General features: G+C 43.4%; 1 protein-coding gene across 1 annotated transcript; it reads right to left on the bottom strand.

The window, feature by feature from the left end:
* Window positions 1–70: 70 nt before the first annotated feature.
* On the bottom strand, window positions 71–25722 carry Gpnmb (glycoprotein nmb). The gene is made up of 11 exons (XM_003467930.5): window positions 25526–25722; window positions 19403–19555; window positions 18372–18515; window positions 15611–15772; window positions 13086–13244; window positions 12449–12757; window positions 7708–7806; window positions 6564–6666; window positions 4843–5051; window positions 1764–1857; window positions 71–1302 (listed from the first exon to the last, which is right to left on the bottom strand). Exons 1-11 carry the CDS (start codon window positions 25593–25595, stop codon window positions 1155–1157), a joined length of 1650 nt encoding a protein of 549 aa, XP_003467978.1. The 5' UTR covers window positions 25596–25722; the 3' UTR covers window positions 71–1154.
* Window positions 25723–26695: the final 973 nt, after the last annotated feature.

Raw genomic sequence — 26695 nt, 5'->3', positions numbered from 1 at the left:
CCCGATCTCTTTTCTTCCATTGGCCTGATTATATACATTATCGGTTACAATTCAATTGAAATTTCACATATTATATACAAATCTTTTATTTTATTGGTACTGAGGATTGAACTCATGACTTTGTGCTTCCCAGGCAGGTGCTTGTGCTGCTGATGTAAACCCCTGGCTCTGAATATATATTTTAAAGTAGAAAGTATGCATGAGATTATCAGTGCTCTTTGGGGGTGATGTTACAGAACTTTTTACCTCTCAAAAACTATAAGTGAAATCAAAAGACAAATGATACATTGGGAAAATAATTACAATCCCACAGTTGTTTCTTTTTCCCACATTATTTTTCAGGAAGAGCAGAAAAAGAATGTCATGTCTAACCTTCGGCAGATGATTTCAGTTGCAGAGGGGGTAAAATCCTCACTGATCAGTGTTCCATATCATTTAGAGGAACTGGTCGGAAAACTAGGGGCCGCCTTTATAAAGTTAGAACTTATGATTCTAAATATGTGCTTCAGGGTCTGTCCACATTCAGGTATATACCCAGGCACCCACTGTGGGTGCTGGCCTGCTACACGGAAAGCACTAAATAAATGTCCACAGGTAAACGAATATCATTCCTCCACTCAGCTGGGCAGGGCAGGCTGTCACCACGTACAGTACTCACACCTTCTGTTAGATGAGCATTGTTTTCTGAGTATAGCAAGCACACACACCAGGCAAAAGACTCAGACCCCTTCCTGTTCTGCCAGGGCTTGAGCACATCAGGTGACATGGGATCCAGTGGCCTGGAACCTGCTCTTTACGCCGGGACTACACTGGTGTAATGTACATGTTACAGGGGCAGCTCGCCTGTCCTCCTACTGAAGCCGGGTCAGGTTCTAAGGAGCAGTCGTTGCCCACTCTTGGGAGCTAGGGCGTCTACACCGCTAATCACTGATGACATCGTGGATGGCGACAAGCAAGCAAGCACTGCTGAACTGTTTCATCACTTCTCTAAAATGTGATTTAATTCAACTTTCCTAAAACTTGATCTCTCTAAATCAGGATGTATATTTTACAATAAACTTCAGGGAAAAAAAAGCTAACAATCACCCACAGCTGCACAGTTCTTATAAATGGCACTGAAGAGCGGACTGGTGGTCAGAAATAAGGCTGAAGGCTTAGAGCACCCCCGAGCGGTCCTTGAGCAGTGGGTTCTTCTCCTGGTTTCCCGGGAAGAACACGGCCTCTGTGTGGCTGAGGACGACCTGTGGGCCTTTGACCACCTTCTCAGCACTGTTTTCAATTGGCTTGTATTTCTTGTGTTTTCTGAAAACAATGTATTGAACGGTTATTAAAGAAAAGGTCTTTGGCTGAAACAAATTACTTTCTAGGATCCTTCTCGTGTCAGTTTCAAAGGGTTAATTCCTAATCGAACCTAATCTGTGGCTTGTAGCCACAGATGTGTGCTGGTAGCTTATAAAAAATGTAGTTTTTTTTTCTCCAGGCAAGAAATGTGCCTGCTCTCTATGATTTAAGATTATATGTTAAATACTAAGTAGACATGATTTTGTAAAGCTACTAACATCTGGTAGCAATTTTAGGATTAAAAAAACTCCAGCAAAATTAACAGGCTAATTTGGTATCCATGGTTCAGTGGAAGATTTTCTTCCCAGACACAGAATGTTTTAAAGAAACAAACAGGAAAATGGTACATTTGCCCAGAACTATGCTATTTAACTTTTGACAGCATATGAAGGAGGTTGAAAGCATTATAACTGGAAACTCACCTGTACACCAAGACGGTGATCACGATGACAAGGATGGCCAGGCAGCTGCCGGAGATGAGGGCGGCACTCACCGTCCGGAAAGGGGAGGCTGCATCTTCAACAGAAACAAGGCCGCGTGAGTCACAGAGGACACTGCTTGTGATGCCGTTGCATAAATGAGAGAAGGAGCTGTCAGAAGACGGAAGGCTCCCTCGGGGCTTTCACTAATCATTTCCATTAAATAATACATAATCTCTGGGTCAGTTTATCTTCCATTTAGAAAATGAGTCAGCATGTCTGGGACACTGTGTCAAGGGATCAAGGAGAGGGATGTCACAGCCTAGACACCTGCGTGGGTCTCGGCTGACCCAGCAGAACTCAGGTGGTGCTGGGCTTCTGTGATCCACGGTGTGGAGCTCAGCCTCGCCTCTCACTTCCTGCCTTCTCACTGTGCTGAAAATCTAGGAGTCAGCCTTATTCCCTACATGCTTTCAAACCCCCACGTCCCCGCTGGAGTGCCTGCCTCTGGGTCGTGTCAGGTCCCCCTTCCATGACGGCTTCCCAGGTTTCCTGAGAGGTCGCCAGGTCGTGTTCTCCTTTGTTACCTTACTTTGTCTCTGTGCCTAGATCAGTTGTGGTGCCTGCCTTCCTGCTTGCTTTCTTTTTTCTCTTTCTCTCTTTCCTTTTCTCATCTATCTTTCTTTGTGTGGTCCTGGGGATTGACCCCAGGGCCACACATGCCAGGCAAGTGCTCCACCACTGAGTTATCTCCATCCCCTATTAGAATGTCTTTAAAATTTTATTTTGAATCGGGTCTTGCAGGCCGGCTGAGAGCTTGTAATATGCACACCCCGTCTCTCAAGTCCCTGGGATTGCAGGTGTGTGCCACCGCACCTGGCCACCATTATTTCTTTACATGTATTTCTCTCCTAGTAGACAGTGAAAGCCTCAGATTGCTTTCTCTCTTCTCCTGCAACCCAGCAAATCAGTCTGGCTGTCTCTTCCCCAAAGTACAGCAGCTTATCTACTTTTATTCGTGTCCTCTGCTACCCGTGGCCAGGGCCCTCTTCACTGTTTACTTGAGTTCCCTCTTCCCTCCCTGCAACCTTCGCTCCACCGAGCAGTTGGAACAATCTTCTGAAAGCATCAACCAGATCCCACTTCTAACCAGCCAGAGGCTCCCCGGCTCCCCGGCTCGCACAGAAAGAAGCCCAGGCCTGAGGATCTAGGTGGGCCTTCCTTTGGCAATGCAGGTCTCAGCTCACAGGAGCCCTTCACTAAGAGGGACCACTGAGTGGCCAGTTCTTCCCCAGTCAAAGAGCTGACGCTGGCCTCCACCTCTCCCTCTTCCGTGCTTGCCCCTCTCCACTGCTGACCTGCATTTATTTTTTTCACAATTCTATCTTGTTGGTTTACGGTTTGTGTTAAACTGAAGTAGGAGGCTGGTGGCCCAAGGCTATTTAAGTATTCTGAATTCCTACCTAAAAAAGTGCATCTTAATAGTTAAGCAAATTGAAACCTAATTTAAGAGATTATTTTGTAGTCAGTCACAGGCAGCTGATTGGCTGCAGCCCTTCGAGAGATTTCACTATTCAGCATCCTGGGCAGCGCATGAGAGCTCACCGCTCAACAGTGAAGCTCAGTTTGGTGCCTAAATAAACTGTCTGCTGGACGTTGTGGTTCATGCTTGTAATCCTGAGGCAGGAGGACTGAATGTTTCAGCCCAGCTGGGAAACTTAATAACTTAATGAGATAAGACACTGTCTCAAATAAGTAAACAAACAAATAGAATTTTAAAGCATTTTTAAAAAGCTAGGGCTATAGCTTATTGTAAAGGCCCTGGGTTCAATTCCAGTACCACACATACACACGCACACCCCTAAACCTCTGTTAACTTTAGTTTGCTTTACATTTTTCTTTTAATATCTCTCACTGCTCAGAAAGCCAAGCATCTTCTTTGTCTTGTTCCTCACTTTACCTAGAATTGTATCTCATGCATAGAATTGCATTGGGCATGCAGTAGATGATATTCACTGGATCAATAAATAAGAATAATTTCGGTTAAATATCCATGGACTCCCTCTCTCTTCCCCTTCCTCTTTCCCCCTCCTCACCTCCTCCCTTTCTCTCTCTCTTTCAGTGTTAGGGATTTAACCCACGGTCTTGAACTTGCTAGATAAATGCTCTAGTGCTGAGCTACATTTTTAGCCCTTTTTACAAATTTTGTTTGAGACAGGGTCTTGCTAAGTTACCCAGATGGTCTCAAACTTGGGATACCCTGCCTCAGCCCCCAGAGTAGCTGGGACTACGGGCATGTGCCACATGGAACACTTGAGCTAGACCATCTAGGTCTGGGCAAGTACACTCTACAACATCCACACCATGACAAGTTTCTCAGAACATTTCCCTGTCGTCAAGGGACCTATTACTATATTAGATTTTTCTTTTAGTGGGGTTAAATTTGCCCTTCATATGATTAATGAATAAATATATAAGTACATTTTATCTTATAAGTCCAAAGGAGTTGTAAGTGAAATGGCCATTAGGTCGTACTTGATAATATACAAATTATAGGACAAAATTAGTGTAATGTGTACACAGTTTTAATCTTTCCCTTGTATTCCACCGCACAGCACTTCTAAGACATAAAGGAGTCTTAAGAGAAAGTTGGTTCTGAGATCCATTTAAGGTTACTGGAGCTCAGGACCCATGAAAACCAGATCTCAGCCTCTCCTTTGTCATCATGTCATTGCTATTATTTGACATGGAGTCCTACATCTTCCTTTTGAAATACAAATCTATTCAAGCATGCAGTGATTGTATCCCATTGTTACTGGCCCATGATCATAAGTGATTTTTTTTTCATCAAAAGATTTTTCTTTGACCACTATTTTTCTGACTCTCTCTCATCACTTCCCAAGTAGATTTGCTGCTAGATTTTAATACCAGTTCTTTAATTTTTATTAACAAGAGTATGATGAGTTTTGCACTGAAATATTGCAAATTAAGCATTGATGACAAAGCCATCGATGGCTTTAATATTGGGCACACGCTTTACCTGCAAAATAAAGTACTCTTAGGGTCATAAAATAAAACTCACCTTTGCTAGTGATGGAGACTAGAGTGCTGGTGAAGGCCAGACTTGCATCATCACCCAGAGTAAAGTTCACACAGTACCTCCCGGCCCGTCGGAAGGCTCTTCTCACGGTCAGCACGCATGCGTCGTTCGCATCCACACTGTTGCAGACCACGTCCTGCGCAAATTGGCAGGTGGGGTCAGAGATGACGGTACAGACTTCCCTGGGGATGCTGTGACATGGCAGGGCGGGAGAAGGCACACAGATCATACAGAGGGACAGAGGCATGCAATGCAGTTTTGAAAAAAGAAAAACCATCGCATTTCTTTAAAATCAGACTCCACGTATCCTTATCAAATCATAGATGTTAAACTGTAGTGTGTGATTGGCTTTGAAGTACACCTGCAGATGGGCTGCTGTTATCTCTGCATCCTCAGGAAGGTGAGGTCAGAGGGTGAAGGGGAAGAGGTGAGTCTCCCAAGGTGAGGGGCTGGCAGAAACTGGGTGAAGCCCAGGCTACCTCCCCTGCATTCTGGGCCCTCTGGAACGGCCTGAGATGCAGGGGCTTAAGTGTTGGGCAACGACATTATTTGCTCTTGCAGTTGGCCCTGCCTGGGCCCCCGCCAAGGGCTGGCAGCAGAGCACAGCTGGATCGCAGGGTTTGCTCCAGGCAAGGCCCCCATTCAGGCATAGGCCGTGGTCTGGTTGTTCCTCTCACGGCCTCATGAAGAAAGCAATATTATCCTGGTGTAACTGCTGACAGCCTAGCTCAGGGACGGGAAATATCTAGGCCAGGGTCACACATCAGCTCTATCTGCCGATTTCCCCAACAAGAGAGTGTCTTAGTCATTCCCTTTCACCAAATAAGGCCCCATTTTTATACCAGCCCATTCCCTTGATTATTTGCTATGTTTAAACATATATTTTATTAGTTAAGTTAGAGACATGTCCATTAGTTGATTTGCCAGTATATAATTAACTGATGTAATCTTTGTTATTTATTTATTTATTTTTTGAGACATGGTCTCACTAGATAGTTTATCCTGGCCTTGAACTCACTATGTATCCTAGGGTGGCATCGAAGTCATGGTGATCCTCCTGAGTGGTGGGATTACAGGCATGTACCACCACACCTGGCAATATTTGTCTACCGATTTTTATATTTAGTTTATTGTATACAGTCCTGACCATATCAAGGGCCATCAAATTATGTTTATAAAAAGCACCATGAATTATAGAGAGGATTATCATACAATAATTCCATGTTGGCTTTCTGCCCACCAGAGGAGTCTCAAGGAGCAGAAAAGCCAGCTCTGAGCCAGACCCTGATCTATAAGCCACCCTCTCTGCCACCTACCAGCATCTGGCTGTGGGCAAACTCTGTGATCACTGGGGGCTTCCTTTGCTTCATCTATGAGATGGGGAGGTTCATGGGTTACTGTGAGGATTCAACATAAGATATAAGGTCCTAAGGACACAATAAGCATTTGATTGTTGCACATAATTACTATTCAAGTTAATCAATAGACACAGGCAATGAACATTCTCAGTGCTAATAAAATATGTATGCATAAAATTGGTAATGCCTTTGTATGGCCCTTTGTAAGGCCTCTTTCATCTGGGGCTTCTAAAATGTAATGATGGAATTTATATCAACATAGAAGGGACAACAGGTGATCAAGGCCTTTGTTCAAACCGAGGGTACTCATTTGACCCAACTCTCTGAGGGGGGCAATGTACTTACGTCCCCTCGCAGGTCACAGTGAAGTCCATCAGGGAGTTTTCAGGCTGCAGCACAGGCCTTGGGACATCTGCTATCTGGATGATGTTAATCTCCAGGATTCCCTCTAACAAAATAATCACCATGGAAAACCATCAAAGCACAACAGAAACAAAACCAGGCCACTGTGCTGTACACCGAATGTTGTGTCTTCTCCATTTGGCAGGCTGAGATGCTGTTAGATGGTATTAGGGGCAGGTCTGCTGGTGGAGGATAGGATTAATGCCTTACAGAGACCCCAGAAAGCTGCCTTGTCTCTTCTGCCATGTGAGGACACAGTGTGAAGATGGCCATTCATAACCCCAGAAGCAGGGCCTCAGCAGACCCAAATCTGCTGGTGTCTAGATCTTAAGCTTCCAAACTAGAACTGCAAGAGAACTCCAGTAGTTTCTAGATCACCTAGCCTGTGGTATTCTATTATGGAAGCCAGAATGAACACAGGCACCTTTCTTAATGAGTCAGAACCCAGGTCCCGCAAATGGAGACAGCCTCATTCAAACAGAAACACAGCTAATCTGGGAACCTATTTCATCTCTGTGAATGCCTGTCCACGTCACATTTTCAGAGTCACGCTGAACAACTGTTTGGCCCAACCCAGAGTCTCTGTGTGACTTAGAAAGCAGCAGCCCCTCTGGGCAGAGACAGCCCCAGGTCAGTGAGTGGCCAGCTCCTCCTAAGCAGAGGTGGCTGGACTCAGGCTAGGCTTTGGTCCCCTCTTGTCTTCTCTACTGGATGACCTTGGGGCAGCGTTCAAAATGCATGGCCATGTGTGGCGGCCTGTTCATTTCTGTTTTACAAATAAAAGAATGACTTTGTGAAAATTAACTGAGGGAAATGGGGAACCCATCCTGGCCTTCATTCATACTCTCCATAACAAAATCAGGACCCTCAGGAGGGATCCAGGCCCCATCGCGGGCAGTATGGGGGCCTCAAGGAAGGTTGCTGTCTGCCAGGATGTGTGAGTAGCCAGAAACTTGGGAACGAGAGAAGCCTTTGCCTGTGCATGAAGCCACATGTGACAGGAAATGAAGCACCCCTGCCCCTCCGCTGTTCTAGAGTTAGCAAGTGGGTGGGTGACCTCAGCTGACTCCCTCCCTTCCCTTCTTACCTACAATCTTGAGGGTGGCTTCAAAGTAACCGTATCTGTTAATCTGGCAGTCTTCATCAGGAATCTCACGCAGCTCCGTGGCGTTGTCACCAACAGGTACTGGAGTGTATATATTATAAGATGTTTTAAAAATAGTTACTAAGAATAAAACAGAATAACCAGAAATCTAAACATCTATCTTCTTAGAAAAACATCAAGAATTCTATACTATTAAATCCACACAGGAATTTTTTGTCCTGTTCTGTTTTATTTTTGAGACAGGTCTTGCTGTGTAGTTGAAGCTGGCCTCAGACTCACAATGATCCTCCTGCCTCAGCCTCCTGAGTGCTGGGATTACAGGCATACAGCACCACACCTGGCCACGAAGAAATCTGAAGTAAATGTGCAAAGATTCATAGAGGTGGGACTGCTATGAGAAATATAAGTGCTATAACAACTGTTAAATTATATAAGTAAATATAACTCTCTTTTTTTTTTTTTTGAGGTGCTTGGATTGAAGTTTTGCCCATGCCAGGCAAGTGCTCTGCCTCTGAGCTACACCTCAATTCCAAACATAATCCCAAATTTTGTTTAAATACAGGAAGCAAATGAAAAGGTGAAGCCGTAACTAAAATGTGACATGATGCTTATGATGAAATAAAACAGACCGTAATAGACAAAGCCATATTTAATTTAGGAGGCAAGCGTTCCAGGCTTAAATTCCAGCTCCACTTGTTTTTAGCTGTTTGAGGCCACAGGCACGTTATTTAACCTACCTTTGCTTCTGTCTGCTCATCTATAAAACAAGAACACTCCTGCCTGCCACCCAGCCTTGAGCCACCAGAGAAGGTACGTAGAACCTGCTTTTCCTATGGCTGCCACATAGGAAGTACTTAATAAACATGTTTCATTGTTCTGAGAATATAGAAAAAGGTGATTATTTTTCTGTTTCAATGGCTCATAGGTCCAAAGCTTACATTCCAAGAACCTTACTATGACGAACAGAGATGTGAGGAAAAGAGACAAGAGGGGCCAGGGATTTGCCTCAGTGGTGCTGGGCTTGCCTGGCAAGCATGAGGTCCTGAGTTGGATTCCTGGTACCCCTCCCAAACCCCCAAAAAGAAGGAATATAAGACATCAATAGTAAGTCTTGAGTATAATTAGAGAAAAAATTCTAGTGCTTTACTGGTTACATTTTAAAAGATGTTGGTACTACTTTAACAAGATGAAAAGATGAAAGAAAACATGATACTAAAAATATGACCTTGTTTCTAAAGGCACTGAAATGGACCAGTCTTGGGGAAGAGTATCAAAGCTTCAAAAGAGCTTTCTTTCTAACTTTGTGACATGAGCCTTTGAAGGTAACATGTCCTGGGACTTTCCTGTGCTGGGTGGGGACTTCTCAGAGCAGTCCTCAGAACATTTCTGGAGCTCCTCGGCACAGTGGGAAATGCTGCTGGAGGAGTCCAGAAAGGTCCTAGCAGAGCACTGGACTCAGTTCATGGTTTATTAGCAGGACAGGCTGTGGCAGTTCTTGGGATGGCCCCTTAGTTTCACACTGATTCTTTGGGAGTGTTCACGGGATGTTCACTCAGCCTGTCCCAGTACTCAGCTGATGTGCTCTGTCGCAACAGGTTTGTTTGTACAGACCATTTGTTATGGTTTAGATCTACAATGTCCCTTAAAGTCTCATGTGTTCATGGGACTTTTGGAAGGTGATTGGATCACGGGGTTAATACAGTTACCAGTGGTCCCCAACTGTTGAAACTGGAAATTGAACACATGTGCAAGGTTGCTGCCTGGCCTGGAGCAAGATAAGATAGCGGCTGAGGACAGCTGGCTCTAATTCCAATTAACTAAAGACTGTAGCGCAGGCATTTCACCCTGCAGTGAAGTGCAGCATGGAAATCTTCTCCTAAGACACTTCTCCTTGTTAAGGTAATTTGTTACTTGAAAAGTCTTTGAACCACTCCTAAGTCTGTTCAGTTTCCTGTGTTGTTTGAAAAAAAAAAAATAATCCACACTGCCCAGAGACATTCCCTGTCTTAGCCACCACAGACTCGGAACTCTGTAGGGGGTTTTGATCCTTCTGGAGCCCTAAAATCATACCACTTATCTCATTTATTTAAGCCTTCACCATACACTTATTTGGGAGATTGGGGACCAGTTTTGTGGACGATGGAGGGAAAGGTTTGGAATGAGTCAAGCACAGTACACTTATTGTGTACTTTATTTCTATTATTGTTGCATTATATTCTCAAAAAAGGGCTCCCACTAGATCCCTCATATGTGCACTTTATAGCAGGGTTCAAACTCCTGTGAGAATCGAATACTGCTGCAGATCTGAGAGGAGGCAGACGGTAATGTGAACATTGGGGAGTGGCTGTAAATACAGAGGGAAACTCAAACATCCACTCGTCTGCTGTGAGCCCTCTTTCCTAACGGGCCACAGTCCTGGTCCACGGCCTGAGCATCAGGGACCCCTAGTGGGTTAATCTAGTGAGCTGAATGTGCTGTTGGGAGTTGGGCCAGGCTGGAAGGACACGGAAGGGTGCATTCTTGTTCCAGCCTCCTTCTTTCTCTTTCTCTTTCTCTTTCTCTCTGCTTCCTGGCTGCCCTGGGTGGAGCAGCTTTCCTCCGCCATGGCCTCCTAACCAGCCAGCGATGCACAGAGCCTCTGAAGCCACAAGTCAGAATGCACCTCTTCTGATTTAAGTTTGGGGCAGTGGGCATTGTGAGGAAGCTGGCTAACACAGCACTTAGATCACTAGCTTTCCCTTAGAAAATCACAAAATCCCTTCAGGTGAAGTGTTGTTTTTTTTTTTTTTTTTTAAAGAGTAAGACATTTTATTGAGGGAGAGACAGGAGGGGACCTGGAAAGTGAGTTGCCCCAGTGGAGATTCTTGACAGACAGAATGGAGCTATCAGAGCCCAGAATCATTACCTCACAACCTTGTCCAATTTTAAATAGAACTTTTTTCTAAATGACCAAATAATAGAGGTTAGTAATTTTATATTAGATAGAATACTTATAAAAATGCACAAAGAATTTTGCAGATATTGTATCTATAAGGTCAAAGTATGACTGAATGACTAAAGAACATCCCTCTCATTGGGACTTAGAGACTTTTACTCTAGACTTCTCTCTTGTTTGGCCTTTTACTAGAGAACATGCATAAATATTGTAATTTAAAACATTTTCCCCCCAAAATGAGCCGGCATGGTGGCACACGCCTGTAATACCAGCACTCAGGAGGCTGAGGCAGGAGGATTGCTGCAAGTTTGATGCCAGCCTAGGCTACGAAGTGAGGTCAAGACCAGCCTGAATTGCATAGTGAAACACTGTCTCAAAAAGACCAAAAAAAAAAAAAAAAAAAAAAGAAAGAAAAGAAAAGAAAAAGAAAAAGAAAGAAACAACAAAACAGCAAAACAAAAAACAAAACTTCCAAAAGAAAACAAAAATCACAATCAGTAATAATAACGTATAATGTCTACGTTTATGTATCCTTTAACAAGATGTCATTTAATCCCTAACACTTCTAACAGTTTATTTTATTTATAGCTAACAGGTGTTGGTAAAAAGAGCTACAAATTTAGACTTGGTGACCAGGTTTCTTCGGAGCTCGGTCATGGCGCCCTCTTGTGACCAGTGAGAGGATGTCAGCGTGGGGGCTGCGAAGTGCAGACCTCCCAGTGGAGAAAGGTGGGCATGGCCTGGGCGGGGTGGGGAATTTGATGGAAGCCCAGGCTGCGGAAAGTAGGCACTTAGGAACGTCTGGAATGTCCTCACAGACTATTTACAGAGGTTGGTATTTGATCAGGCATTGCTCAGCCCTGAGCAGCAGTTTTAATGGCTGGAGACGCTCTGGCTTGCTTGTTCGGAGATACTTCCCAGTGGCACCTCTTCTTGGGCCACTTAGAAGCACTTTACAGTATGGCTGGGTTTTCATGGGACACTGATGGGAGTGGGCAAGGTAGGGAAGGAGGACGATGTGGGGGAGGGCTGAGAGAGAAGTGGAGGACTGATGCTTCCTAAGGAGCAGGCCATGAAAACTAGAAGTGGAAACGTAACCAGCTTGGAGCTGCCAGGCAACGTACACACATAGCAAGAGCAGGTGCAGTTTGGGAGGATCAAGGACACATTTGTATAGGTCACCAAATTCTACTGGCCAAGTGATTTTAAACACACACTCCTTCCTTTCTTGTTCTAAAGGCTTAAAACCTCAATAAAGAGCTTTTAAGAACTCAATAGGTGGGCTGGGGATTTAGCTCAGCGGCATATGAGCCTGTCTGGCAAGCTCGAGGTTGTGAGTTCGTTTGATCCCCAGTACCACACACAAAAAAGATATCAACAGGTATAAACTGGAATCATTATAGAGTCTCTACAGAATTCTTTTAAGCAGGCATTTACTTATGTGTGTATGCATTTATTTATTGGTGCTGGCAATGGAAGCCAGAGCTTTAAACACAGTTGGCAAGTGCTATATCACTGACACACATCCCCAAGCCTAAGTTACACTATCATGTTCCTGCTAGGAGGCTCGGGGTACAGCTGAGAGGTAGAGTGCTTAGCATGTGGAAGGTGCCAGCCCTAGTACTGCTAAATAAATAAACAAGTAAAAAGTATGTAACCTACATCAGTGACAGTGAATCTTTCAATGATAACAAACAGCATGCATGCCCTAGGTTTGCCACCACTGACCTGCATGGATATATGTTAGTCATTAAGGAATCTCCCTCAAAGACACCGCAGAATACTCACCAGAAGAAGGGGTAGGTTTCGGAAGTGTGGAAGGTGATGGACAGGGTCCAGGCACCGAAGCCTGCACAGTGAGGTTAAGGTTGAAGGTTCCATTGAGCACATAGGTGTGATTCAAGGTGTGATTGTTGGAAACAAACAGGCCGGTGTTATCCCCAAAGTTCCACTTGTAGTAAATGGAAGACTGATTGAGGAAGTGGTTGGGATCATGAATCAGGACGTCAAATATAATGGGGAGATCTCTGAGGAACGTTTCATCAGACACATTTCGATCATTTTTCTGGGACATGGTCACAAATACAGGAATCTGATCTAAAGAGACACACCAAAAAGAGGGGGAAAAAAAGTAAAAGAATGCTTCATTTTGATCAAAGAGCAACGTTAATTCTTTGAGGTTAAAAAAGTAATATCAGGGATAACTCAGCATCAAGCTAACTTCCTTTTATATGCATGTTTTCTAGAATTTCCATGAGCTATAGTCGAAAGTATATGGGATACAACACAGTTAAATGTAAGAGCTTGGGCCAGGGTCCAAATGATTCATAATGTAACCCAGAACACTTGGCTCTCACTCTTAGCTGCTAAGGTTAACAGAATGAAATGCTTTGTCCCCCGGTAACTCAGAGCATGTACCACGCACCTGTTACCACATACACATCTCTAACTTGTGCGATGGGAATGTAGGCCCGGCCGTGTCTTCTGTAGACCGTCACCTCCATGACCTGAGGGCCCAGTGTCAGGTTGGCTGTGTTGATAGAAGTCATCACTGAACACCGTCCCAGTTTGTAGAAATACTGACCTGTGAGAGGGTGGAGAGTTTTAGGTATTAGCAACATGGTGTGATCATGAAAGATGTGTTCTTAAAGACTAGCAACAATTTATAGATTGCTCTGAGGAGGGAAGACAGTAGGGGAATATAGTGGTGTTTCAGAGAGGAGAAAGGGAAACAGTGCTGATTTTTATGTCAAACTTTATAACGCAGATACACAGTTATATAATTGCATATAGGTGGTTAATATAAAATAGCTACTTATTGTGATAATACATTTAGTCCTTAGTTTACAAATAAATATTTCATATAAGTTAAGTGATTTGGTATTTGAAGCACAGATTTTCTAATAGAAAATACATTTAATGTAATACCCAAGGGAATTAAAAATTATCCAAAAATTCACCTTACTTTTGTAACAATATGACTACACTATGATTGCTTTACAATGGAGCAGATTTCTTTAAAAGGATTGGAACCCTCCACCTTCTGACAGTATTTTGTGTATTGAAATACAGATAGCAATGAAAGAGAAATAGGGTACGACAGATACAAAAGGAAATGGAGTGGTTCCACAAACACATTCTAGGATGACTTTGAGCTGTTTCTCCCTTTTCTTTCTCCAATCTTTTCACAAATTGCCACAGGCTGGCAGGTGAAAACAGTTCTCTTCCAGGGCTCCAGGACTTTTCTATTCCCATCAAGGTGCCCGACAGCCTGTCACTGACTGTTTGGGTTTTACGAGATGCATGCTTGAGACCAGGATGTTTAAACGTTTATTGCACAGTTGAACAGGTGAGAAAAACACCCTGGTCTTGGGCTGGGGCTGTGATGTGGATTGGCCCTTCACCTTGAGATACAAGGATAGTCCTGTGGAGGCTGCTGGACTCTGCTGGGTCTCTCTGGGTAGCGCATGTTAGCCCCAGGGCTGAGAGACGAAGCCACACTTAGTGGAGGCAGAACATCATTTAACCACTTAACTCTGAGATCAGGGCAGAAGATGGACTCCCAAGGCAACCTCATTAGGAAAACAGGGCAATTTCTAGGCTAAAGGCTGATATTATTATTATTATTATTAATTATAGTGCTGGGAATCAAACTCTGCTGAGCTATATCCTTTGCCCGTGAAGGCTGATTTTTAACTAAAGACACCTGATCTGGTTAGGTTACTACAATGTTAACTAAGCTAAAAAAAAAAAACTCAGGTGTGGCAATGAACGAGTCCCTGGGAACTGTCAGGACTGCCGTGGGAGGGACAGGGCAGGGCAATCCTGTTTGGTAAAGTGACTTCCAGGGCACAAGTCAGCCTTAAAGAAACTGATTTAAACAGATGGGTGTCATATTTGACATATTTTGTACTTTGGTCAGTGAGTACTATTAATATTTTGATGTGTATGTAAGCTCACTGAGGAAAAAGAAGCTCACTGTAATTTATGACTTAGAAATCTGGAGACTGATCAGATGGTAGATTTCAAACACTGGTACCAGGTGGCCCTGGCAACATTTTAAAATAAGAATTTAGTAGCCTTGCTGACAATAACCCAAATTTGCTTCTTCTAAAACAACCACTTCATCAATAATAAAGTAAATACCATTTATAGTTTGAAAAGAGACAGGGTATGTCAAAGAAGAGTACTTATTTTATTTTTATACAGTGAAATACTATATTATACAACCATTAAACTAATGTACAATTTTTGATGATATGGTCAAGAGCTCATGACACTGAGCAAAAAGTACATTATGACTGTCATCAAGAAACATTAGTGCTGGGGCTGGGAATTTAGCTCAGCGGCATAAAGGCCTTCCTTACAAGTGTGCTGTCATGAGTTCGATCCCCGGTACCGATAAAAAAAAAAGAAAAAAAAAAAAGAAAGAAACAATAGTGTTGAACACTATTGTTAATGGTGATCACCTCTGCTGTTAAGTGTGAATGCTTTTTATTTTTTATTTGTGCTTTTCTGCATTTTTCAAATTTCCTACAGAGCACACATTTCTTTATTCCTTTAAGAATATTCAAAAATAAAGAGTAAATGACTGTCCATGTGCCATCCAAATAAATGTCTTCAGAGTGCTATTTTATAGACAAAATTCAGTAGTTGGGTTTTTTGTGTTTTTGTTTGTTTTCTAAAAGAACCTGTAATTATTTCTTTTGAAATTAATTCTTTGGTGTCCTAGAGATCTGACAGTTAACCAGGCTTTCATTTTGCTCTTTCGATGTCCAGTAAACTGAATTGTGGCTGTTAGATTCCAATTACAGGATAAGAAAAGAGGAAGTTAAAGTCCAAAGAAAGGTAAATGCCCGTCAAGCATGAGGTCCTGAGTTCAATTTCTGGCACGCCTCCCACCCCACCCCCAGCCAAATAAATACAAATAAAATAAAATAAAAGTCGAACCAAGCGTGTGAAAGACATAGACGAAATTCCACTTCCTCCAGCCGTGGGGCCTGGGGAACGGCTTGCCGTCGGGGAACACGTGGTGCCCGGCGCCCCCTTCGCTGTCCTCGGGCCAGGCCGCCGCCCAGTTGTAAACGTACAGCTCAGGAGACAAACTGGAGTCTAAGGGGAGAAAGAAAGGAGGCACCACCGTCATGGGGGTCCCCCAGCCCCCGTTTCTCATCACTGGTTTCAAAGTTGGTACAGGGCTAAAAATCTAACGCTCAGAATTCACCCGGTGGTGTGCTGCTGGGGTGCACACTTTCTGGCATATTATGCTGTACTTCAATGAGAGTATTATAGCAAGAGATTTTCAGGCATTTTCACCTGCAGCTTTCACTTAATGCATTCATCTTCCACCTGGGCCTCCCAGTGCAGACTCCTTTCTAACCAGACTGCAGGCTGCCCCAGGGCGCTCAGGCTAGGGTTCTTTTTCTCTCTTTGTCAGCACAAAGATCCCCTGAAAATAAAGGGCATCCCACATAGACACACAGTGGAACCACCTCTACACAGTCCCGTGAAGTCTGCCCTGCGCCTCTATTCCTATTGTATGTGCTGTTTGTGTCTTTTAAGTTAGAGCAAATCACCCTCCCTCTCTCCCTCCATGTATAGATCATTATGGACACAGGTCTATATGATAGAGAAATATTAGGCTAGAGACATAAGCAAATACAGCAAAGTGTTAAAATTGTTGCATCTGGATGGAGAATGTCTGTGCATGCAGTTCACCCTGCTTTCAAGCTTTCCCCATGTACGGCATTCCTGCTTTGGGCCATCATCCAGATACTTCATAAAGTCCCTTTATCCTTTTATTTTTTGATCTTTTTCCTTTTTATCGGTACCGGGGATCAAACTCACAACTGCCTGCTTTCAAGGCAGGGGCCTATGCCACTGAGCTAAATCCCCAGCCCAATCCTTTTATTTTTTTATACCACTGAATGTTTTCTTTTAATATTAGGGATTGAGCCCAAAGCCTTTGTACTAAGCTACATCCTCATCCTCTCTTCTCTTACTAATTTTTAAGAATTTTTTATTTTAAAAAATTTTTGTATTTTTGAGACAGGGTCTCACTAAGTTGCCCAAGTGGGACTTCAGTGTGATCCTCCTGTGATCCTCCTCAGCTTTCCTTAATACGGGGATATCACTGATATTTTTGAAGAGCCTTTCTGTTTACCAACCTATTAGTTGTTACTCCTTTTTCTACTCAACTTGTCCCAAATATGGTTGATAGAAGCCCCTTCAAGCTGGCCCTGGTGTCCTTCTGACATAACACTACTAGTCTTTGAAATTTTTCTTGTTTTTTAGCATATTAAGAAGTCTCAGGCTTACCTGATACTTGTTTGCCCTAGACCTGGAGTCAGTCATTTCTTCAGAAAACTTGTGTTGTTTTTGTTTTTTGAGACAGAGTTTCACTATGAAGTTCAGGCTGGCCTTGAACTTACTACATAGCCCAGAATGGCTTTGAACTCAGAGCAATCCTCCTGCTCAGCTTTCCAAGCGCTGGGATTATAGGCATGTGCCAATATGCTTGGTTTTAAGGTTTTGTTTTTTTCAGTGATGACAGATTTTGAAAATTTTATTTTTATTCTTATTAGTACACATTTGCAGAATATAACTTATATTCCTTGTGGGGAATTAGTACATGTACCTGTCACATCCTTTTTCACCCCCTTTCCTTTACCTTCCTTAGTGATATAGGTGTTTTATAAAAATTTTTTATAAGATGGGTTATTTCACATACAAGTGCTCAGAGGGTTAGACGGTTATTTAAGAACTTTGCAAGAATCAGCTTTGTCAAAAGGGGGAAATAAAGAAGGGGAAATGTTACAAAATATTACATGTTTAACCTTTTGAATATTAAACATGCTTTCTAGACAGAATTTAATGTTTTCCTCTCAGGGAACAAAAATATGAGTAAGAAAGAAGCACATCAACAATTTAATAAAAGTTCCAAATCACGGGTTCATAAGTGGAGGGAATATCTCTGTCACTGAAGAATCAGTAAATAGCTGTTTTATGGCCTGTACAACTATGACAATAATTTCTTTGCTATAGCTGTGCTTTTTAAATGAACATAAAAAGAACTTATCTCTTCAAGAGCAAAGGAAAACCAAAATTCACACATCCTACCATTTATGTCAACCACATAGCATTTGCTCAGTGCTGACTAGCAGAAAATTAAATTGGCCAGCAAACATTTGTCAAATTGGGAATTTTTTTTTGTAATATTAGGGATTAAACTAAGGGGTGCTCTGCCGCTAAGCCACAGGTCCTCCCAACTTTATGAATTGAGGCAAGTTCTCCCTAAATTGCCTAAGCTGGGCTCCAGTTTGAGATTCTCTTGCCTCAGTCTCCTGAATAGCTAAGATTACAGATGTGTGCCACCACACTCAGTTTAAGTTGGCTGTTCTCTGAACAGGCCAAAACACCTTTTGATTTTAATAAAATATAAACCTGAGAATCAACAAGGTATTCTCTGTCCAGGGAACGAGGCAGTCAGGAAGAGCCGTGACAGTGTTGCTTCTAAAAGACAGGGAAGCAGATGTGGCTGATGCTGGTGATGAGGGGGCTGGGTGGGACCACGCACTCCCCATCCTTGTCCCCATCTTCAGGAGCAGAGCAAAGGGACCACTGCAGCATTTTGTACTTACAGAAGCACCTATAAGCAGGAAGGCTGAGGAGACAGGTTGTCGGCAGTTTAGGGAAACCCCTGAGTCCTTACCATTTCTGCAGCTCTTCTCATAGACTATGTTGCCGTTGGCATCTTCCTTTTGGCATCTGGGGAACACGAGGTTCACTGCAAATGTGATGTTTGAGCCCACCAGCGCCGGGGAACTGCTGGTCAGGACCGCTTGCACACGGCCTCCTGGGGGACAAAAAGTGGAGCTCACTGAACCACTGTGTCTTTTTCCTTTCACACACTAATATACATTTAAAGTAAAGTTAAACCTATTACAATGCCTCATTATGATACACTTTATTTTCTAGATTCCTAATCTTTCAGAGTACAAGATTCTAGAGGATGAACAAGAAAAGAAAAAAGTCAGACTAAAGAATTCTCTAACCACAAAAAGGACCTTTTACTTGAAATATTTTTAAAAACTCTGTTCAACTGGGTTGAGAAGACAATGTTAAAAGTTTGTATTTTTAAATCTTAAAGCACAATGGCTAAAGAATTCATTTATTTCTTTATGGAAAGATATCTAAGAGACTTTCTGGTAAAGCATGTATTTTTTCAGTGCTGAGGATTGAACCCGGGACCTTGTGCATGCTGGGTAAATGCTGCACCACTGAACTACATCTCTAGCTTTTTTAAAATTTCATTTTGAGACGGGGCTTACTGAATTGCAAGTCTCCTGCCTCGGCCTCCTGGGTAGTGGAATGACAGGCGCCAATGCCTCCCGCCCTTGCATCAGCTACACTTTTGAAATAATCAAAAGCCACTTCAGTGTCACAGGTCTTCCAAAGCTCTCCATTCTCATGTTCATTAAATAGGGCTGAGGCTAAACTTCTTGTTCTCCAAAATATTCCAAGGGCTCTGCATTTAGAACTTCCTTGGAAGATTAAACAACATTTTATGACTTAAAAAGTGTAATGTTGGGGCACAGGACAGATTGCCACAGCCCTCACTTGGCAGCTACAGCACTATCATTCATGAAAATAACACGAACCATGAGTCCTAAAGAGCTCTGTAATCCACAAAACTTATGAAGTAAAAACTGACAGCCCTTTGGGCTGAGTCTTTTGACTCACCTTTCCAGGAGCTTTTCCACCTCGCGTCTCCCCTCTTCCACACTGGGTAGAGTTTTTCATCCCAGTTGCTTTCATCAGAAGTCCAGCCGTGTAACTGGTTGTGCTCCCGCACAGAGCCAGGATTTCTTTCATTGCCCAGCACATCATGAAACCCTATGTCAGTAATGGAAAGACAAATTATCCTGTCTGGTCAGTTTCTCATTTAGTCCTTATGCAGCAAAGGTCAAAGAAGCTTTTACTTTCCTACTGTTGGAAAACAACATGTAATATATCCAATACATCAATAAATAGATAATACTTTAAAAAACAAGTCTCCTGGAAATGCCTCGAATGCAGCTTTTGGAATTTTATCTTTTTATGTACTTTAAAAGAATAAAAATATTTTTTGAAAGCTAATATGTTTTTAGTCATCACTTGGCTTCTCAATACATGTCCCCTGAATATTTGAAGTTGGTACAACATCATTAAGAAAACTTCTGATGCCAATGTTCTTTCCAGTAATTTTTATATCTTTTTAGTCTGAATATCCCTGTTGGCTGAAAAAATGCCAGGCCTAGGATGGTAAGAGACACACACTAATACTGGAGATCCCAGTCTGAAACAGTGTTTTTTAGCCCAAAATGTGATCCGCCTTGGTGAATGTGCCATCCGTATTTTGTAGTTCCTATTTTTTGGGTAGTTTGGGTTGCGAGTGTAGCAGTGGTAGGATGTTTACCTAGTATGTGAAGGCTCTGCATTCAATCTCTAGCAGATGAGGAAAAAGTCACTTGTGTCTAGTTGATTGTGTTTTTCAGATTTTCTACATGCCTATTTCAATTAGTAAGACAGAAATCTTGAAATCTTCAACTAAAATTATGCATTTTCCAATTGGCTTATTTCTTCTTCCAGTTGTCAGTTTTTGCTTTATGTATTTTGAAGTTCTGTTGTTAGGTGCATATACATTTTGAATTATTATCTTCTTGATGAATTGATTCCTTTCTCTTTAGGAACTAACTTCCTTTATTCCTGGTAATACGCCTTCTTCTGAAGAAAATCTTGATATTAATGATTAGTCTTTAACTGGTATATCTTTTTACCATATGGTATTTGGTTTTTTTGGTCCCATCTGTTCTTTTTTCCCTTCTTTTATCTGGACTTTAACATGAAGGAGTTTGATGTTTTCCATTAAGTATTATTTTAGCTCTTGCACTGAGTTATATCAGTGGTGGCAAACCTTTTGGAGATGTCGATGATCACAAGCAGTCTGCCGTGGCACGAGTCTGTCCCATCTGTTCTGTTTTCTTTTTTTTCTTCCTTTCCTGTACTTTTTTTTTTTTTTTTTTTTTTGGTCTTTTTCCTTTTTATCGGTACTGGGGATCAAACTCACGACTGCCTGCTTGCAAGGTAGGTGCTTATGCCGCTGAGCTAAATCCCCAGCCCCACCTTTCCTGTTTTTTGAACTATATTTTGATTCCACTTTATTTCCACTACTGGCTTATTGCTCTCCCTCTTCATCCTGTTTTGGTTGGAATGGCTTGCTCTCAAAAGAGTTTAATCCTGAATTGCTGTCTCTTTTCACCTTGCCTGACAATCCTGGTGATCATGTGGTCTTTACTTTCTTCCCATGTTGTAGCAGATTGATTCACTGCCTCGCTAGCCCGAACCCCCCTCCCTCGTGCTAGCAGAGCCTCTGTTACAACGGATCAAAATTCCAGAGGCTCATTAATCTAGCTCAGCCTTTCCTTGCAGCCTGAGCAGGAGAAAATGATTAAATTCTGGCCAGTAAGAGTTGAGAGGAAGACTTCTGGGAAAAGTTCTCCTTTAAAAAAAAGAAAAAAAAAAGCAGGTAAGAACTAAATCTATTGTGTTTGCTTTTCAGAACTGATTTGGGACATGGCAGTATAATGACATGATATCTGCACCCGTGCAGTCATATTAACTATGAGGACGCAAATCTGAGGAAACAGCACATACTATCAGTAGTAGCATGTACTAAGCGACCTCAAGGGTATCAGTAGACAGCTGCAAAAGAGAGTCCTGGGTGACAGCGTGGAGCCATTGCTCGAGCTCTGCCTGCCTCTGGACTGATTGCTTGAGGTAGTAAATGTCTTACTCAGCCTAGTCTGGTACAGCCAAAAGCTAATTATCCATCACTCTCAGTCAGTTTCCAGTCATATCCTACCTTAAATTGCTCTCTTACCGATTTATACGGTCCTGTGTCTTGGCGCAGCCATGAACTCTTAGAGCTCAGAAAACCTCTCTTTTCTTAAGGCAGGGGCCTCCCTTAGGGGTGGTTATTTAATGGGTGTTCGGAAAGTCAAGCCGAATGCCTGCCACTTATCTCTTTCTTCCATTTCTCTTATTAGGCAGGGGTTGGGAGCAGCAGACAGAGTTGGGGAGGACATTGAACTGGAGTTCAAGGACCTGGTTTCTGGCCTTAGTCCTGCTGCTGAGCAGGCTGTCTGACCTCAGGCCATCTGCTTTCTTCTGGGCCTTCAAAAGAGACAAAAATCCAAATGTCCTGCAATTCTGTTCCTATTTGGAAAGAGATATTAAGAGAGGACAGAAAATTCACATTTATCGATGTGTTTATAACTGGAAATTCACTTTGATTGAATAATGTGGAAAGAACTCAGATTATTTAGCTCAAACCCCTTCACTTTGTAGATGAAAAATCCAGGCCTAAGAGAGTGCCATGAGTCGCTGCCAGGGTCATGTATTTTATTTTATTTTTTTTGGTACCGAGGATTGAACTCATGACCCCATGCCTGCCAGGCGGGCACTTATGCTACTGAGCTAAATCCTCAGCCCACTAGGATGATATTTAACCTGGAGGAAATGAAGATTCATATCTTTTCATTCCCAGGATTGGCTCTTTCCATGGTTCCAGAGAATATTCTTTCTTATATCTTGAGAGAGAATTGGTGTTTTCAGATATGTAATCAAAACACCGATTTCTCCTCTGCTTTTAAGTGTGGAAGTCAAAGAAAAATGCAAATTTCAAAGGAGAATGGCATGGGACATCACAGATTAGTGGAGTAGAACAGGGACAGACCTATACTAGTATGTCCTACTGATTCTTGACAAAGAGGCAAAAATAATCCACCAGCCAAAGGTAGACTGTTAAGCAAATGGTGCTATAAAAATGTAGGAAGCATAGGTGAAATCTTCAGGAGTTAGCCAGGTATGCGTGCTTGTAACTTCAACCCTTGAGAGGTTGAGGCAGGAGGAGCTCTATGAGTTCAAGGTCAGCCTGAACTACATAGTGAGACCTTGCCTCAAAGAACCACAAACAGAAACAAACTTCAGGATTTAGAACTAGTTAAGAAAAAACTAATACAGTATATTAGACCTTGATAAAATAAACATGTTTTGTTCTGTGAAACTGTATGTAAAGAAGATGAAAAGAAGAGCTACAGGCCAGGACAAACTATTTGCACACCACATTTCCAATGAGGACTAGTATCCAAAATACATAAAGAATTTCCAGAACTCAGCACTACAAAATAAAGCATCCAATGAGAAAATAGGCAAAAGACATATATTACCAAAGAGAATTTACAGATGACACACAAACACATGAAAGGACAGTCAACATCATGAGCCAGTAGAGAAATGTGCAGTAAAATCACAAAGAGACTGTAGGTCTCTCAGTGTGACCCCAACAAAAACTGGTGATGGTACTCGAATGCAGTTGGAGAGGTAGAGAAATGAGGTCCCTCGTACATTGCTGGTGAGAATGTAAACTGTTACATCTACTTTTGATGGTCCTTGTAAAACTCACCATGCAACTACCAGATGACCAAATAATTGTAATTCTTTAGCATGCATCCCAGAGAAGTCAATCTTATGTCCACAAAAATCTAATAACCCAACTATCTTCCAGCCGTGAGTGGAGAAGCCAGCGGTGGCACATGTACAACATAGCTCAGTACTCAGCAATAAAAAGAAACAAAGTATTGGGGCATCAGCTCCAATGAATCTTCAGGGAACTGAGGTTAATAATAATAAAAAAAAGCAAATAATCAAGCCAGTCCCAAAATATTACATGCTCTATCATTTCCTTGTGTGGACTTATAGACACAACATTATAAAAATGGACATCTGATCTGCGGTTGCCAGGAGCTGGGAGGCAGTAGAGGAGGAGTTGGTTTGGCTCTAAATGGACATGGGAATCCTTGTGGGGATGGGATTATTCTGAATTTTAACGGACTCAGTACCAGTGTTTCTTGGTTGTGATACCAAGTTTTGCATTACATTATCACTAGGACAAAAGGGGTAAAGGGGACCTTTCAGTATTATTTCTTACAATTTCACGTGAATCTATAATTACCCTCAAAATAAAAGCTGAATTTAAAAATAAAATAAACCCAACAGGAAGTAGATACTAAAAGAAAAACTTGCGCGTATGTTTGTGTAGGGGACAGATGTGGACTCGCACCCAGCACCTCTGAAGCTGTGGTCTGCACCCGGGATTCTTCTTCGCTCTGCCCAACAGCAGGGAGCGGGTGGCAGGGCTGCCACCTTCCTCTGCCCTTTTACCAGGGCTGACTGCAAAGTGTCTGCAAATCCCTTGGCCTGATCCCGGTGTCTTCGGGCCAGAATATTTTTGCATGTCTATATCTGGTAATCTAAGCAATTCTTTTTTTTTTTTTTTTTTTTTGTACCAGGGATCAAACTCCTGACCTCGCGCTTGCCAGGCAGGCGTTTGTGCCTGCGCTAAACCTCTGGCTAAGCAACTCACTTGAAGATAACAATTTGCAATATAACAACCACTGTTCAATTTATTAACCTGCTTTGAAAGCCTGTATTGTTACTGTTTGGGGTTTGTTGTTGTTTGTCTCTTTTGCTTTTTTGTTTTGCTTTTCGTTGCTCTTTTAAATTAAAACAACACGAGAGCAGCGCAGGGCTGTCCGGGCCTGCTCCGCCGCCTGGCAGGCTCGGCCTCCTCCCCCGCAGCGGGCGCAGTGTGCGCGGAGGGCTGGCGGGCGCGCTCCGAGCGGCTCGGTGTCTCGGGCTGCAGACGCCGGGCGGTCTGGGGCCGGGCGGGGGGACGTCTGTCTCCTCGCAGCTGCAGCACGCAGGTCGCAGCCCAGCACTTTGTTAGCTGATCTCACAACTCGCTCACTTTTGCAAAAGGAAACGCGGCCCGGGAGCCGGGTCCGCTCTGCACCGCGCGGGTCCTCTGCGGCCCGGGGCGACGGTCTTCCGGCGCTGTCCTGAGGCCAGACACCCGCACCCCGCTGCCAGCTCCGCCTGTCCCGTTGGACGCCCCCGCCCGGCGAGTGCCGGCGCCTCTCCCTGGGGTCACAGTGCAAATCGAGGGAGCCTGGGGAACCACTGGCCCGAGAGCCCCGAGTCTGCACCCCCGGGAGCCGGGACCCCCCCTTGCCCCCTGGTGACCCCCGCGTCCCCTCGGGAGGTGGGGGACTTGTGGGCGACTGCACGGCCAGACCCCCCACTTCCTGTACACTTGCTCTGCTGGGGAATGGGGGCTGCTTGTGGTGCAAATGGGCGACATCTCGCTCTCAATCCTTGCGGCCCACTGGCAGGAAGAGGGAGTTTTAAACAGGCCTGCTGGGACCCCAATCCCAGAGCTGCCGGTCGCATTGATGGGGCATCAATGTTACGAAAAGTGCCTTATCCTCTAAGCATGACCAGGACAGAGAAGCGAGCATGGGCCCTGCTCTCAGTAACTTCACGGCAGCAGCAGCAAGCCCGAGGGGGTCTTTGGAGAAAGTTCAGCAGGGTTAGCAAGGCTTTGGGGGGCAGGAGTGAAAAGTCTGCCGGCAGATTTGGGACCCCACCATATAGTCCCAGCTCTCCACCTTGTTGGGTGGAAGACAGTTTTGTTGGTAGAAGAGCATTATTCTCTGGATAGAGTCTGCCCTTCGGCCGGCCACTATTCCGCAAGAGAGGGTGGAAGGCAGCCACATGGGATCATGTGGTTTCTGCTTCCTGTGAGCCCAAAGCAAAGACTGTGGGTGCAGACATCTTGCTATCGTAGCACTCCCAACAGTTTGCAGAGGAAGAAATGAGTGGAGTCACTGGGAGCTTCGGTCCATTTTGGCAGAGGACACTGGGACCCAATCCTTCAGACCAAGACCTAGCGAATGGGTGAAACATAGAAGCAGAATTACTCACGTTTGGCTGCAACCAGGGGCAGTCTTGCGGCCAGCAGCAGAAATCCCACGACCCAGCAGAGGCATTCCATGCTGAGTTTTCACAAGCCCGGGCAAACCAGGGCTTCCTTCTTCTGCGCGATCCTCAGACAACAGCGGTCTCCTGGGCTCTGTTGCACCCCTCTCTATTTTAATGAAACTCAGGGCCTCAGGGCAGATCATGTGATGGCATTAAGCAGCATTGCCTGATGTGTTCTCTTGAATTCAACCTCTCACAACTCATGTGCTTGTGACTCACTCTCCCTTGGCATCTATTTATTCATTTTTCAGATGTGCATCTACCAGTTTTAAGGGAACTTCATATCCTACGTCCCTATTTTAATTTTCTTTACCAAATAAAACTTTAACTCTCCAACCTCGCTGAGGATGAGTTTACTGTATTCCCCCTACCCTGCACTCTCCCAGCTCACGTGCAGACATGCATCTTTTTCTGCAACGTGGATGACCAGCTGCCCCTAATGCTAGCAAATGTTTGTATGTTCCTGTCCCCAAGAGGAGCTAGGTGGGGAAGTGTCTCTCCAGTCATCTGAAATTTTGTTGTATATATATATATGGCTAATAATATATGTATACTGTCACACCAGAATGTTCTGGAAACAGCAGCACAGGCTTCCAACAGCTTAGAAATGTACTCAAATGCACATTTAGGGTATCTGTGTAATTCCATGTAATTCTTAGAACAACCTATGTTACATGGAGTGATCACTCTCAAACCATTTGTGTGGATCAACTGCATAAAACACACTGTGTATTTATTTCATGGCAAGTAGGCAAGAAGGGTGAAAACAAACTTGTCTGGAACATTTTGTACAGTCAAATTATTTCTGGCTATCGATTATGCAGAAAATGTGGCAACATGAACGCTTTATGTGATCTTTCTCCATGGCACGTCGTTGTGACCACTGTTGGGAAGTTAGAGTCCTACTTTGGTGTGAGGTGAAATTTGGGGTATTGATTTATGTTTATGTTTCGGTTGTATTAATGGGGAACAGAAATTAAATAACCATTGAGCAGAACTGACCAACTTTGTATCCTTAGGCAAAACAGAACTCTTTGGAGCTTTTTTTTTTTTTTTTTTTTTTTTTGGCCTTTGAAGCAGATATGAAGGAAAGATCCAGACAAGAACACATTA

The sequence above is a fragment of the Cavia porcellus genome, unplaced genomic scaffold, assembly GCF_034190915.1.
Source record: "Cavia porcellus strain 051 isolate PalLab524CR breed Dunkin Hartley unplaced genomic scaffold, mCavPor4.1 scaffold_2, whole genome shotgun sequence".
Lineage (NCBI taxonomy): Eukaryota > Metazoa > Chordata > Mammalia > Rodentia > Caviidae > Cavia > Cavia porcellus.
The sequence above is the reverse complement of the archived record's forward strand: the minus strand, read 5'-3'. Positions and strand labels throughout refer to the sequence as shown.